At 42.5% G+C, this 13373-nt stretch overlaps 2 protein-coding genes across 3 annotated transcripts in view; one reads left to right on the top strand and one right to left on the bottom strand.

The window, feature by feature from the left end:
• VSNL1 (visinin like 1) overlaps positions 1-2540 on the top strand; it is a 108477-nt gene extending 105937 nt beyond the window's left edge. Inside the window, exon 4 of the mRNA XM_002914987.4 lies at positions 1569-2540. Coding sequence (XP_002915033.1) covers positions 1569-1766 — 198 coding nt within the window. The 3' untranslated portion in view covers positions 1767-2540. The remainder of the gene's footprint in view (positions 1-1568) is intronic.
• A 6936-nt stretch (positions 2541-9476) lies between these two features.
• The window catches only part of SMC6 (structural maintenance of chromosomes 6), a 70430-nt gene continuing 66533 nt past the window's right edge, over positions 9477-13373 (bottom strand). For both annotated transcript variants that reach the window (XM_034659878.1, XM_034659877.1), the window contains exons 26-27: positions 10817-10914; positions 9477-9988 (exon numbers count right to left, since the gene is read on the bottom strand). In XM_034659878.1, the coding sequence (XP_034515769.1) occupies positions 9877-9988; positions 10817-10914 (210 nt within the window). In that variant the 3' untranslated portion in view covers positions 9477-9876. The remainder of the gene's footprint in view (positions 9989-10816; positions 10915-13373) is intronic.

The raw sequence follows: 13373 nt of genomic DNA, 5'->3' as shown, positions 1-13373 counted from the left end.
GGGGCAGGGGTTAAGGGGTGGGGAAGAGGGGGACCTCTGCGCGAGATCCCGGCGAGGCCGGGGCGGGGCGGGGCGTAGGGGGGCCTTGGCTAGGGGTCGTGGGGGAACCTGGCAGGGGCAGGGCCGGGACGGCGGGGCTTCGGTGGACGCCGGGATGAGGCTGGACTTCTGGACTGGGGGGACGGAGGGGGACTGAGTCTAGGACCACGGCCGCAGGGCACAGGAGGCCGACCCCCCAGGAGTAAGCTTCCTGGGCCCTAGGCTGTGGGGACTTCTTTTCTTCCCTGCCTAGAGCCCGGGTAGTTGCAGGCCAGGCCTTGAATTCTCTGGGTCCCCCTTCCCCTGCTTCGGTGGCGCCGTGGTGGGAAAAGTCACAGATCCAGGCCACTGGGCCCTGACGCTGGGCGCCGAGGATATTATCAGACTCAGTTCTTCTGCCCTTGGCTTAGCTCTGCTCTGCCGGATATCCCCCTCTTCCTCAAACCAGCTTTCCCCTGGTGGGCATCTTGGCTCCCCTAACTGGCATCTTAAAAAGCTTTGTTGAGTTATAATTTACAGGCCATAAATTCACCCATTTTAACTGTACGATTAAATGATTTTTAGTAAATTTACCAAAGTATGCAGCCATCACCGTAATCCAATTTTAGAACATTTTCATTCCCCCAGTAAGACCTCTCCTGCCACCTGCCTGCTCCTATTAGGGACTCAGAAGACTCCACTCTTCTTTGTCTCTATGGATTTGTGTCTCTGGACATTTCATATAAACAGAATCATACAATATAAATATATGGCCTGTCTGGCGTCTTTTTTTTTTTTGGTCTATGTGGCAGGATTTATCAGTGTTTCGTTCCTATTAATTTCTAAAGTAGTTTTCAGTTGTACAGATTCATCATATTGTTTATCTGTTTGCCAGTGGCGAGTGCTGGTGTTGCTTCCACTTCTTGGCCCTTATTAATGATGCTGCTAGAACATTCCCCTGCAAGTATTCGTGTGGATGGGCATTTGTTTCCTTGAGGCAGTCTCCTAAGAAAGTCGTTTCTATTTAGGAAATTCCCATGTTGAGAATTACTTGTGAACAGTTAATTGAACTGGATAGTTGGATTCTTTAACTTATGAACAGAGTCCCTGATCCGCAGATATCCCTAAACTATCTTCTTTCTGGGCTGAATGTTACCAGCCCACCTTGCTTGCTTGTCTTAACCTACTGTAGGTTCCTTCTCATCTGGGACCACCTTTTCTGTTTTCCTAAATCTTCAAGGACTAGTGCATGGTGACTTTCATCTGCCCTTCAAACCCAGAATGTTTAAAACTGAACTCATCATTTTCCTCCTGAATCTTCTCGTCTATTATTCCTGTGCTTACCACTGAGGTCCTTTTTCTCCGCATTTCCTTCAGCCAGAAACCTGGGAGTCAGATGAAATTCCTTTATGCTCAATTAGTCACAAGACTCACAAGTATTTGATTATATCGCTGTCTTATTTAAAACGATTTCGGAGTCCTTTGAAGTAAATTTAAATTCTTTATCATATCTTGGGAGAACTTTATGCTCTGTTTCTGGTTTTCCCAAGGCTATCTATAAGATGGTAGGCACTGTGATCATGATGAAAATGAACGAGGACGGCCTCACGCCTGAGCAGCGAGTAGACAAGATTTTCAGCAAGATGGATAAGAACAAAGATGACCAGATTACACTGGATGAATTCAAAGAAGCTGCAAAGAGCGACCCTTCCATTGTATTACTTCTGCAGTGCGACATTCAGAAATGAGCTGAGGTCAACGCTATGGACTGCACAAAAGTCTCAATGTTCCATTCAGTCTGCAGCTATTAAGACACACACACACACACACACACAAACACATACACGCACACAGATATTGCTTGGACTACCTATCAATGGACTTGCTTCTTGTGTTTGAAACACTTGTGTGCATGAGAATGTCATTTGCTAATGAATTTTAAAAGCATATATTATAAAACAACCTGCCACAATGTGATATGTGTAAGATCATTTCATAAAAACCCTTCTCCCCTCAAGCCTGGGCAGAAATGTGCTGCAAAGAGTTCTATGGTTTCTTGTTCATGTTTTGCTAATGCTTGTGTCTCCTTGATTACATGTTAGTAGCACTGAGCCCCCCACGGTAATGTAACTTAATATAAGCTGTGTCACCATTCTCCTGTAAAATAGTACTGGACAGGCACACGGAGGGGCCTCAGCTCCTCTGGGTGGTCCACACTCAAGAGCTTGTATTATCAGTGAAGATAAATGTGCTACATTTGCATGCCTTTTAGGTTTGCCTTAATTCTTACCTCATTTGCATTCTATCAATCTGGAAAGAACTATGTTGGAATTAATGCAGTATAAAACTTAAAAATCCTGCTAAATGACTCATTAATTAAGTATATCTATCTCTATATACATATACACAAAGATATTATTTATTGAAAGTAAAAAAAAAAAAGCTGGAAGTGTATTGATTTCTGCTTGAATTTTCAAAGGCTTCCAAAGAGGTGGCAATAGATGTCCCAAATAAATTTATAACATTTGACTTTTTCCTTCAATTCTTATTTCATAATTTTAAATCTGAAATGGATGTTCGTAATTATCAAGGGTTGCTAGCAGCAGTTTACAAATCTGCCCTAAAACACACATCTTTTGAATTCAGAGATTCAATGACAACAAAAGAGAAAAAAGCAACTTTCCAACTCTTCATCTTGGCCCTCAAAAGAGGAGCAATTAACGTGGTATGTAAAGTTTAAATAAAACCTAAAACTTGTTCGTTCTCAAAAAATGCTCATTGTATAAAATTTTCATCTCAATGTGACTGGGTGTTAGCAACACGTTACCTTCTTCACCGGCTGTGGAGGACACACGCAGCCAGCTGAGATGAGTCCTCCAAAAGCAACTTGTAGGAAAGAACACGTCTGGCTTTCCAAGTCAAAAATATCCTAGTTGTTATTTTTTTTCTTTTTCTTTCTTAGAGAGTGGGGGAGGGGCAGAGCGAGAGAGAACCTTAAGCCGACTCCACGCTGAGTACAGAGCCCGACATGGGGCTCAATCTCATCACCCTGAGATCATGACCTGAGCCAAAATCAGGAGTGGGAAGCTTAGCTGATTGAGCCACCCAGGCATCCCGCTAGCTGTTATTTTTCATGATGGGACAAAATTCTGACCCTTTTAAGCCTGAGGAAAGCAGGCAGAATTCCCTCAAGAACTCCAAACCCAGGTTGGTATTTTCAGAACGTATGTAGAGCAGCTCAGACTTTTCTACAGTGCTGTGCAACGGAACTTCTATGCTGGTGGGAAGGTACGTGTCTGCACTAGCTACACGTAACGACTGAGCACTGCAATTCAGCTAGGGTGACTGATGAACTGAATTTTTCATTTTAATTAAATTTAGGGCTCCTGGGTGGCTCAGTTGGTTAAGTGTCCAACTCTAGATTTCAGCTCAGGTCATGATCTCAGGGTCATGAGAACGAGTCCCAAGTTGGGCTCTGCACTTAGCAGGGATTCTGCTTAAGATTCCCTCTCTCCCCTCCCCCACCCCTCTAAAAAAATAATTGATTTACATTTAATTTGCCACATGTAGCTAATAGCTATAGTATCAGACAGGACAGTGCTATATTATTCACTTTCTATTGAGTGTCTTTTTTTCCCCCCAAAATAACTCTTCCTTTGTCTGTCTTAGGATCATTAACTAAGACCAGAGACCAGGGCCTAGTGATTCCATGCATCCATTCAACAAGAAGCTGTGGGCAACACACCTCACCACAAACACTCAGGACACCGGCAGTCCCCGAATCACTGGTAGACCCGTCCCAAGTGGTAATAGAATGTCCTTCACTCCCGTGCATGATGAGTCCAACGTGGGGGCAGGGAGAGCCAGGAGAGCTTCGGAGCCTCCGGATATTCTCTGCCCCTAAGTGAGGGGGAGGAGGGGTGAGGAGCTAGGGAGGCTCCTTAGAATGGTACTCGGCTAAGTCAGACTGACACTGCATTCGTAGCAAATCTTCGTCGGTCACCTACTGTGCACCCAGCGCCATCCTTATGGGTGGGTGGGTGGGGAGACAGACAATAACCAAACACCACACACACACACACAGATGACCACCTGTAAGTACAAGGAAGAAAAGAACCACAAGCTAAGAAGGATGGGGAGTGATGGAATGGCCCAGTGGCTGTGACAGACTGGCTAGATGACACTTAAAGTAAGACCTGAACAAAGGAAGTGAGCCACATGGATATTCAGGGCAATTATGGAAAAAAAACTCTCTAGCAGACTGACTAGTTCTTTCCTTTCCTTTTTTTTTTTTTAAGGCTGATTTTATTTATTTCAGAGAGAGAGAGAGAATGCACACGAGTCGGGGGAGGGGCAGAGGGAGAGAGAATCTTCAAGCAGACTCCCTGCTGAGCACAGAGCTGAGCAGGGCTATTTCCCACAACCCACGAGATCCCAACCTGAGCTGAAACCAAGAGTTGGATGCTCAACCGGCTGAGCCCCCCAGGGCCCCTGACTAGTTCTTTTCATAAATAAAATGTAGAAATTGGGCCAGCAAGGGAGCACGGCACTGTAGTATAGACAGGTGCCGGGCTGCTGGAGAGCGGTTGGGTGGCACGTGGCTAGAATACGTGTGCCTGTGCCCGCAGAGGCGGCACTCCCACTCTGGGTATATGGCCCCAAGAAGCTCTCACAGAGGGCCCTGAGGGGACGTGTCCCAAGGTGTCTGTGACAGTGGTGTGTGGGAACTGCAGGCAATCTGGCGGTTCATGACTAGAGGAATAGGTAAGTAAAATGTGGTCAACGCAGCTTACGCGCTCTACACATTGGCTGGAGGCAAGAGATTGACGTGCACACAGCCACATGGACATAACTCTTTTTTTAAATAAAGATTTTATTTATTTGAGAGAGAGAGAGGGAGAGAGTGCACGAGAGGGGGAGGAGCAGAGGGAGAGAGAGAAGCAGACTCCCCGCTGAGCAGGGAGTTCTACACTCTACACAGGGCTCGATCCCAGGACCCTGGGATCATGACCTGAGCTGAAGGCAGATACTTAACTGACTGAGCCATCCAGGCCCCCCGGGACATAACTCTTTTAAATGCCAAATGGGGAAAATAGTAACAAAATCTTATGCACAGTATAATATATATAGATGTAAAATGCATTCTCACAATAAGAACACCGATGTCACGTAAAACAAAAGGAAGCATCACATCAGGATAGTTTCTAGAGGTGGCTAGTAATGGGAGTGGCTCAGTGACCAGTGCCCCACAATAACTCCTCCCCGAAACTTAGTGGTTACTAATAGCAACAATCGTTTTACTATTTCCATGGTTTCCGTGGGTCAGGAGTTTGTGAGAGGTTCCTGCGGCTGATGCTGGCTCGGGGTCGGTCCTGCAGTTGCAGCCCTATGGGGATGCGGCAGCTGGGGTCTGGTTGGCAACTCTCTTCCTTAGTCTCAGGGCTCCTCCCCCCGGGCTAGTTTGTGCTTCCTCACAGGATGGTAGCCTCATGTGCTCATGACTTTTCTTTCTTTTTTAAAGATTTATTTATTTGATGGGGCAGGGAGGGGGGGCATGCACACAAGCATGGGGAGCAGCAGGAAGAGGGAGAGGGAGAAGCAAGCTCCTCCTCTCTGAGCAGAGAGCGAGACACAGGGCTCATCCTGTGGATCGTGACCTGAGCTGAAGGCAGAAGGCCAATGGACTGAGCCACCCAGGTGCCCCAGCACTCACGACTTTCATGGTGGTTCAGGCTCAGCACAAGTAGTCTTACAAAGAGGGTGGAGGTTTTCTAGAATTTTCTGACCTGAGCTCAGAAGTCATGAAATATCACTTCCATCGCATTTTATTGATGACAAGACAGTCACAGACCCATCTGTGTTCGAGGGAATTAGATTCCTAGTCTTGCTTTATACAAGGGATTCCTATTGTTTGAAGTCTTCATATTTCCTGTAATTCACTCCTTCAGGATCACAGTCTTGGATGAACAATACAAACTTCTTTCCTAAGAGGCCAGATGCTTATTTCCTCCACATAGCTGGAACTCATGTCAAGAAGTAAAGCACATGCTTAAACAGATGTCTTCAGAGTCTAAAGGTGAAGGATGTGTAGGGGAATAAAGACACCCATAGTCAATTAGAGCTCTAAATAAAATCACGTCGGGTTCCCTGAGGTCCTTTCTTATAAGCAATTAAGTATTTCCAATATTTTGGGGGAAAAAGTTCAGATTTTCCCCAGCATCTTGCACGTGAAATATCATCACCAGACTCTTCAAGTCACGTTGTTTTCCATCTGTACACTCCCCGGTGTGATGTCACTCACCAAGTACCAGCGTGCTTGCTTCCACCTCGCATCTTCCGTCTGTGAACGGCATAATCGTTCTGACAGTTTTTAGGCCCCAGGCCAATTATCCTGGATTCTCCCCTCACAACTCCATACGATCACCAGCATATCCCAGTCTCATCTCCCATCTGAATGCTTCTACCTTCTTTACTTCAGCCCAAGTCACCATGACCTCCTAGCTGGACCGCCGCCAAAGCTTGCTTTCGTTCACCATACTCGAATGCTAACCTACTCCCACAGCTGCCAGAGAGATTATGTGAATATGTTGCCTAGACCAGGTCTGAAAACTTATTAGATGTCGAATGATCCTGCCTCCTTCTGCCTACCTCTGCACCTCTTCCCCTTTGCTCACTAGCTCTCCCAACATGGGCCTCATGACTCGCGGACGTGAAGTCCATTCTCACTTATGGACTTTGCACTCATTTCCTCTGTCTGGAACCCTTGCCCCAGGTCTTCCCATAGCTTTCGCTTGCTCATTTTGGCTCTGCTTCGATATTACCTTCTGCAGTCTTCCCTCAACACTGCTTCTGAGACACCCCCCCACACACACACACTCAACTCCTCACCCTACTTTATTACACACAGCAATTACTCTTCTCTGGAATTATATACAGTAGATGTTCCCCTGAGCTAGAATTTTAGCTCCCCAAGGGCAGATTTGGTATTACTCACACTAGTATTCCCCGTGCTTTAAATTGTTGCAAGCACGCACATGGCAGGAACTTCATCATTTTTGAATGAATTCATCTCTATATTCTTATACTTGAGAAAACCAGGCAGCAACAGCCCTCTTAAGCTTGCTGATCAGTGAGTATTCTCAGGCCACATTAATTTTTATGGAATCTATCCAGATGCCCCAGCCAAAATTCAACAGGTTAGGTATGGATATTATAAATAATTAAGAAAGAAAATTTCATTTGCTGACTCAAAGAATAGCTCATTTATATCCACATTACTTTGCCACCCTTTAAAAAGCAAAAGCTGTTCCTATTAAATAATATTTTGATGTATCTTCCAGTCCACAATCACTTAGTTCAAGTCATGAGATACCAGTTACTGTTTGAACTTCTAGAACTCTAAGTTTCAAACCAATTCTCCGGAAAATCCAAGTTGGTCGAAGTATAGACATCTGTCATGATGTATAAAAAAGTCCTAAATCCAACCAGAGCGTCACTGACTTGGGACATGATAACTGGTACTAATTCACAGGGGATCTGGTCACTTGGTCGCCATCCCGGCAGGCAGCTCTTCCAATCCAGCTCGAGTCCCAGACAATAGTTACTAACTGAGAATTGAAGCATTTTGGTTTCCAGACATCTTGAAGACATGTGAAGGTGAGGGGGGAAAAAAGCAAAGCAACACTAGAGGATGGGATGGAGAAGTGAAAATACTTAAGAAAAAAGAAGGCAGTGCCCGAATCTTTAGTGTTGATTATCAGCCTAAGTAACTCTATTATTCATATCTTGGTTTACTAGAACTCATCACGTTCGTTATTTTGAGAATGATCTTAATCATGTCCACCCCATGGATTTGAGAAGGTAGGACACTGAAGAGTCCAAGGGAGCACACGCCCCTTGTTTCCCAGGACCTCAGGATTAGTTCAGTTCAGTCCTGATTATAAACCAGGGGCCAGGGAACCTTATGTATGATGTAGTGAATTCACTCAATACACACACATTTGAAGTTTTATTTTTAGAAGTTACACGTATTTTTTTAAAAACTTCTTTCTTCTTTTATTCTAATTAATATTACTATTAATTAGTAATATTAATTAATATTACTAATTAATTAGAACATTAATTGAAGATATTTTCACTTATGATAGTTGAAACCAAAACTTTGTGAGGCTAAAGCAGTGAATCATCTTCGACTCTTAACAAAAGATGTTCAGATACCTGAGGATTCTATTTCCCGTTCTGTATTGAGACCTGTAACATTCAAAAACTATCACAAAGATTCAGACACTAAACTTATTTAGCTAACATAAGTTTATGCATTTGGTATATTCTGCTTCATTTTTTATTTGAAAAAGCACATGTATGTTAAAAAATAGTTTTGATACAAACTAGTTATAAACATACCTTTAAAAGGTCAGACTTCGCATGGGTATGGGGGGATGTTTATTAACTTTCAGCATACATTTCCTCTTTCTGTAAAATCTTAGATTAGAAAAGCACAGATTTTTGGACTTCTCATTTGCCACTCCTTTGAGGTTAATTAGACACCCTCCCCTCTACTAAAATAAAAAATAAAATCCAGCTTTTCTCAGTAACAATAGAAGTGCTGCTGCTTTTAAAATATTGCTTTTTTTCTTAAAATACGTCCTTTTCAATTACATAAATATTTATTGCTAGCAATACAGGGAATGCTCCTTGGATGTCTACATCTATCTTAAAAATTCAGCACTTACCCTGGTATCAAAGAGAATATAGGCAGGAGTCCTATTCATGCCTTCTTTAAAAAAAAAAAAAAAAGGTCAAAAAATACCATTTCCTACAATATGCTGTATTTCATCATTCTAAGAACCACATTCTTAAACAGCTCTAAAATCGGGACATGTCTTTAATGTCACAGATGTCAGCTCACCATCAACAGGCTGGCCTCTGGCTCTGCGCTGCTTTCCTGCTCCAGAGGGAGCCCCGGTTTTCCCAGCCCTTCTCCCCAGCCTGGGGCCTCGCAGCTGAGCCAGAGCTGAGCCAAGGGCCCTGGCCCATGAACAGAGAGGGGTCTGAAACCAGGCAAGCACGCCGCCCACAGGTGAGGCTGTGGTGCTGTGTCACAATCCCGTGTGACACGGGTTAGACGCTTAGTTGGGTGGACGACAGTTAAAGGACCGAGAAAGGCACTGGGTCAGAGCTGGTGGTGCTTTGGTGCTCCTTCAAAGTGCTGTACAGCGAGCATCCTAAATCTGAATGAAACAGGATAATTAAAAGTACAGCCCAAATCAATAGTTGTATCTCTAATGATACAAAATGACCTGCGCAGGAATTCTGAGTAATGTTGTACAGTCCCGTGCAGGTCCCTCATAATTAATAAGCAAACCAGACAATAAATCCACTGTAACCTGGTCCCTGTCCACAGACCGCCTGTGCACCCCAACCCTGCAGTAAGAATGTGATATCCTGGAAAACAAAACTAAATATAATCAGTGCTCAAACTTTTATTTTAATTCTTACAAAATACCATAGAAATGAACCCAAACTAAACAGATACGTACATGTACATATGTACAAAATTTTACTTCTGAACAACAATCTATAAAAGTAGATGGTTAAAAAAAACAAACTTAAAAGAAGATTTAAAACCAATACTATGAAATTAATTCTTCAAAGTAAAATAACAGTAATTTGAAATTGCTGGTTGTAGTAGGCTTTCTAGACTTATTTACATATTTTACTGGGGCCAGATATATAAAGGAGTTTCTTTTATTTTAGATTATCTTCAGTTTCATTTTATTTCATCAAATAATCCTAATCTGTTTCCCTTTACAAATCCTGCAACGTGAGGACACGGCACAGGGCTTAGGAAGTCACAGATCAACTTCGGTCTTCTTCTTCTTGACCCACAGGCCGGAAAGGCAGTGTAGTCTGTCCTCTTTCAGGGTCAGACATTCGAAGGATTCTAATCAGTTTACTTGATGGAAGTGAACTAGAGGAAGCAAAATTAATTGCTCAGATTACTAGGAAAACTTTTTCACATTAAAAACAATGCTAATACCCCCTCATGAAAACACCAATCTACTGTGTCTGCTAATGTGGGGCACGCTGACTATCCGGAGTTCTAGGAGAAATGTAATTCGCAATAAATAAATAATTTGTTGTCATTTTTAAAAATTAACTTCCCGCTAAATGCTATGGGCTTTCAGTTCAGAAGAAAAAGAAAATGAGGAGATTTATATACCAACTATTTCTAACTCTTGTTCTCATCTATCCAGGAAGCAGTTACCTAGATATTCCCAATCACAAACTTCCATCCCCATAAGATCAAGTGACCACTTTAGAGGCAGAATATCAACACTAAGTGACACAATGCCTGACACCTTGTAAGTACTCGATACCTGCTGACTGACTGCAGAACAGAGCTCTTTGGTTAGAAAGACTGGTAGCAGTAAGTCACCAGGAAAAGAGCCAAGACTAGGGAAATCATGAACTGTGTCTTTAGTCTAAACAGAATTTCCAGAATTACTTTCTTAATGGGTCATGATAACCACAAAGGAACAGAGTCAAAATAGAAATAGTAACAAGTCAATAATCATATTCCAATCAACTTGCTTCTGTTATGGAAGGGAGAAAACATAAACAAAATTTTAAATATCTGAAAAGGAAAAATTTTCTAAAATCTCCTGACACAGGAACTGATTTTTCTTTTTCTTGATGATTAATGTATTTGCATTTAAAAAATTAAGATAATAAGACATTTATTTCCCCTTTTTATATACTCGATGTATATATTCACAGAATAATTTTTTAAAGTTACCTCATGCTTTGAGGGGTAAGCAAGATAAACTGTCTAAAACGCTGGGAATCTGCCATCTTGAGTATCATGTCCATTGCAATCCTCCGGTTAACCATGTCCTGAAGAAAAAGTTAGAATCACTGTTGCACCAGTCATGTTCCTGCAAAAGCAGCATTCTGCCGGCTGTTACAAACCGCCACATTTTTATCCAGGGATCACCTATTACCTTATCCGAGATGCCAAACTATTCATATAGGGAAAGAGAATACCCAAAACTATTAAGGGAAAATAACTGAATATATCTATCTTCCAGGTAATTTCTACAGTCAGATTATTTGTAAGTACAGCTCCCTCCCTCAAATATACTTAGCAATTAAAATAATCAGCGAATATTCCAAAGATATACCTAAATGTCAGAGAATGAATCTAATTTGTACAGTAATAATAATTAATCCCTCAGGAGAACAATATCAAAAGTGACAGCTATAAAGTTACTAATCCTCTCAAAATTTCCCTCAATGATTAAGGTGTTTAAAAGTTCTGCCCCTACCCTATCACTTTCTACAACGTGTACAATGTGAACCTATTTACTCACTTATTTAAGATTTCATTTATCTATTTGACAGAGAGAGAGAGAGAGCGTGCAAGTGGGGGGAGCATCGGGCAGAGGGAGAAGCAGACTCCCCACTGAGCAGGGAGCCCGACTCGGGGCTCGATCCCAGAACCTTGGCATCATGACCCAAGCCGAAGGCAGATGCTTAACCAACTGAGCCGCCCAGGCTCCCTGAACCAATTTAAATTTATAAACCAGTTCCTCAATTCAAACTTTAAAATAAGTTAAATAGCATATCACCGTATATAAAAATAATGCTTCATTATGACAAGTTTTGAAACTAAATTAAAACTGTGGGCTTACGTTTTCTGAGTTCAAATAACAAAGAGAAAAAAAACAAAGTACCTCGAAAACTCCTAAGAAGTTGAAAACATAACCAAATGTGTTTATAGGCATGTATCTTTAATGTCTATCTGAACCTTCCATGGCAGGACAGCCTGGTGGTTAAGAACACACTGTTTTGGAGGCAGGACCAACGTCCTGATTATATTGCTCAATGGCTTGTATTATAGAAATTCTTCCTCTGGCGTATCTGTAAAGCAGTCTAACTTAAAGTTAACGAAACTAACGAGAGCTTGCACAAGCAGAATGCTGTCCTTTCAAAACATTGCCCTGGAGGCCTATCATTTAATAACAAAGCTTCCAAACCACCAAAATATATGTATTTGCTTCGGATTGGTTTTCAGAACTTGGGTACATTCTTCTGAATAATTCCAATGGGGCAAAAGGCCATTCTGATTAAGAACCTCTAAGTTTCTGAATGAGAAAGAAGTTTTTCAGAATTAAATCTGACAAATAAGATGGGTGATAAGACTGCAAAATGGCATTTCAAACAAAATTGAGTGCCTGGTAAGAACAATCCTCTTCTGTGATTTCTGAATTAGCTCTGAAGCCAATTCTCAGAGGAATTTCTAACCAATTGCAGCAATGGTATCATAGGGGAAAAATGAGACTGAAGGATTTGGTTATACAGGACTCAGGTATAAATTCCACAAATGAGCACTTTGTAAGTACTTACTATGGGCTAGGCATCGGGTGGGTAGAAATATCACCACATAGTGGTAACTTCAGAGTGAAAATGAATAAAATAGTAAAACGTATATAATATAAAATTACATAATAATATGTTTTATATTATAAAATATAAAAATAATAGTATGAGTTGGTGTAGGCTGGTGCCAAGGGAGCTCTGAGAGGTTCCTAAACCCTGCCTGGTGGTCACAAAGGCTATATAAAGGTCACATCCGAACCAAGTCTGGAAAGATGAGTAGGACTATGACGTACACAAAGCAGGCACAATGGGCAGAGGCACAGTGTTTGGAAAATCACAAGCAGCTCAGGACAGCCACAGACGTGCGGAGACATTAGCTCATGCAGGATCTCACAGTTACCCAAAGAATTAAACATTCATCCCAGATAAGATAATTCACTACCACAGAGTCCTAAACAAGTAAGTGACCATGAGCAGATTCATTTTAGAAATATAAACCTGGCCACACAGTGAGGGAGGGACCAAGGAAGAAGCAAGATTAAAATCTGGGAGTCTGGGCAGGAGGCAGTTACGACAGGTAGGGGGTGAGGAGACAGGGACAAACTAACAGGAAGGAGCAGAGACTCGGAAGGTCAGACGTGATGGGCAAGTAAAAAGGAAGGAAGGATCACAGATACATCAAAGGTCTGGCAGTGAGAGGTAACCAGGTAGGTAACAGCAATTTGCCACCAAAGTAGGGGATTCAGGAAAAGGAAGAGGCTCCGAGTGGAAGACTTGCTGAGCTTGAGGCATGGCTGTGCCTAACAAGTCTAACTGTGGCTGGGCATCTGGATCTGGAGCGCAAGAGAGGTGTCAGGACTCAGATCTGCTAGTACCCAGATGTAGGTGGTAGTGCCGGGGACTGTGTGTGTGTGTGTTAGTGTGTAGGTGTAGGGAGGGTATGGCACCCAGGAAAATCAACAACAGTATAAAAA

The sequence above is a fragment of the Ailuropoda melanoleuca genome, chromosome 4 (assembly GCF_002007445.2).
Source record: "Ailuropoda melanoleuca isolate Jingjing chromosome 4, ASM200744v2, whole genome shotgun sequence".
NCBI classification, from domain to species: domain Eukaryota; kingdom Metazoa; phylum Chordata; class Mammalia; order Carnivora; family Ursidae; genus Ailuropoda; species Ailuropoda melanoleuca.
Note: the sequence above shows the minus strand (reverse complement) of the source record. Positions and strands in the feature narration are given on the sequence as shown.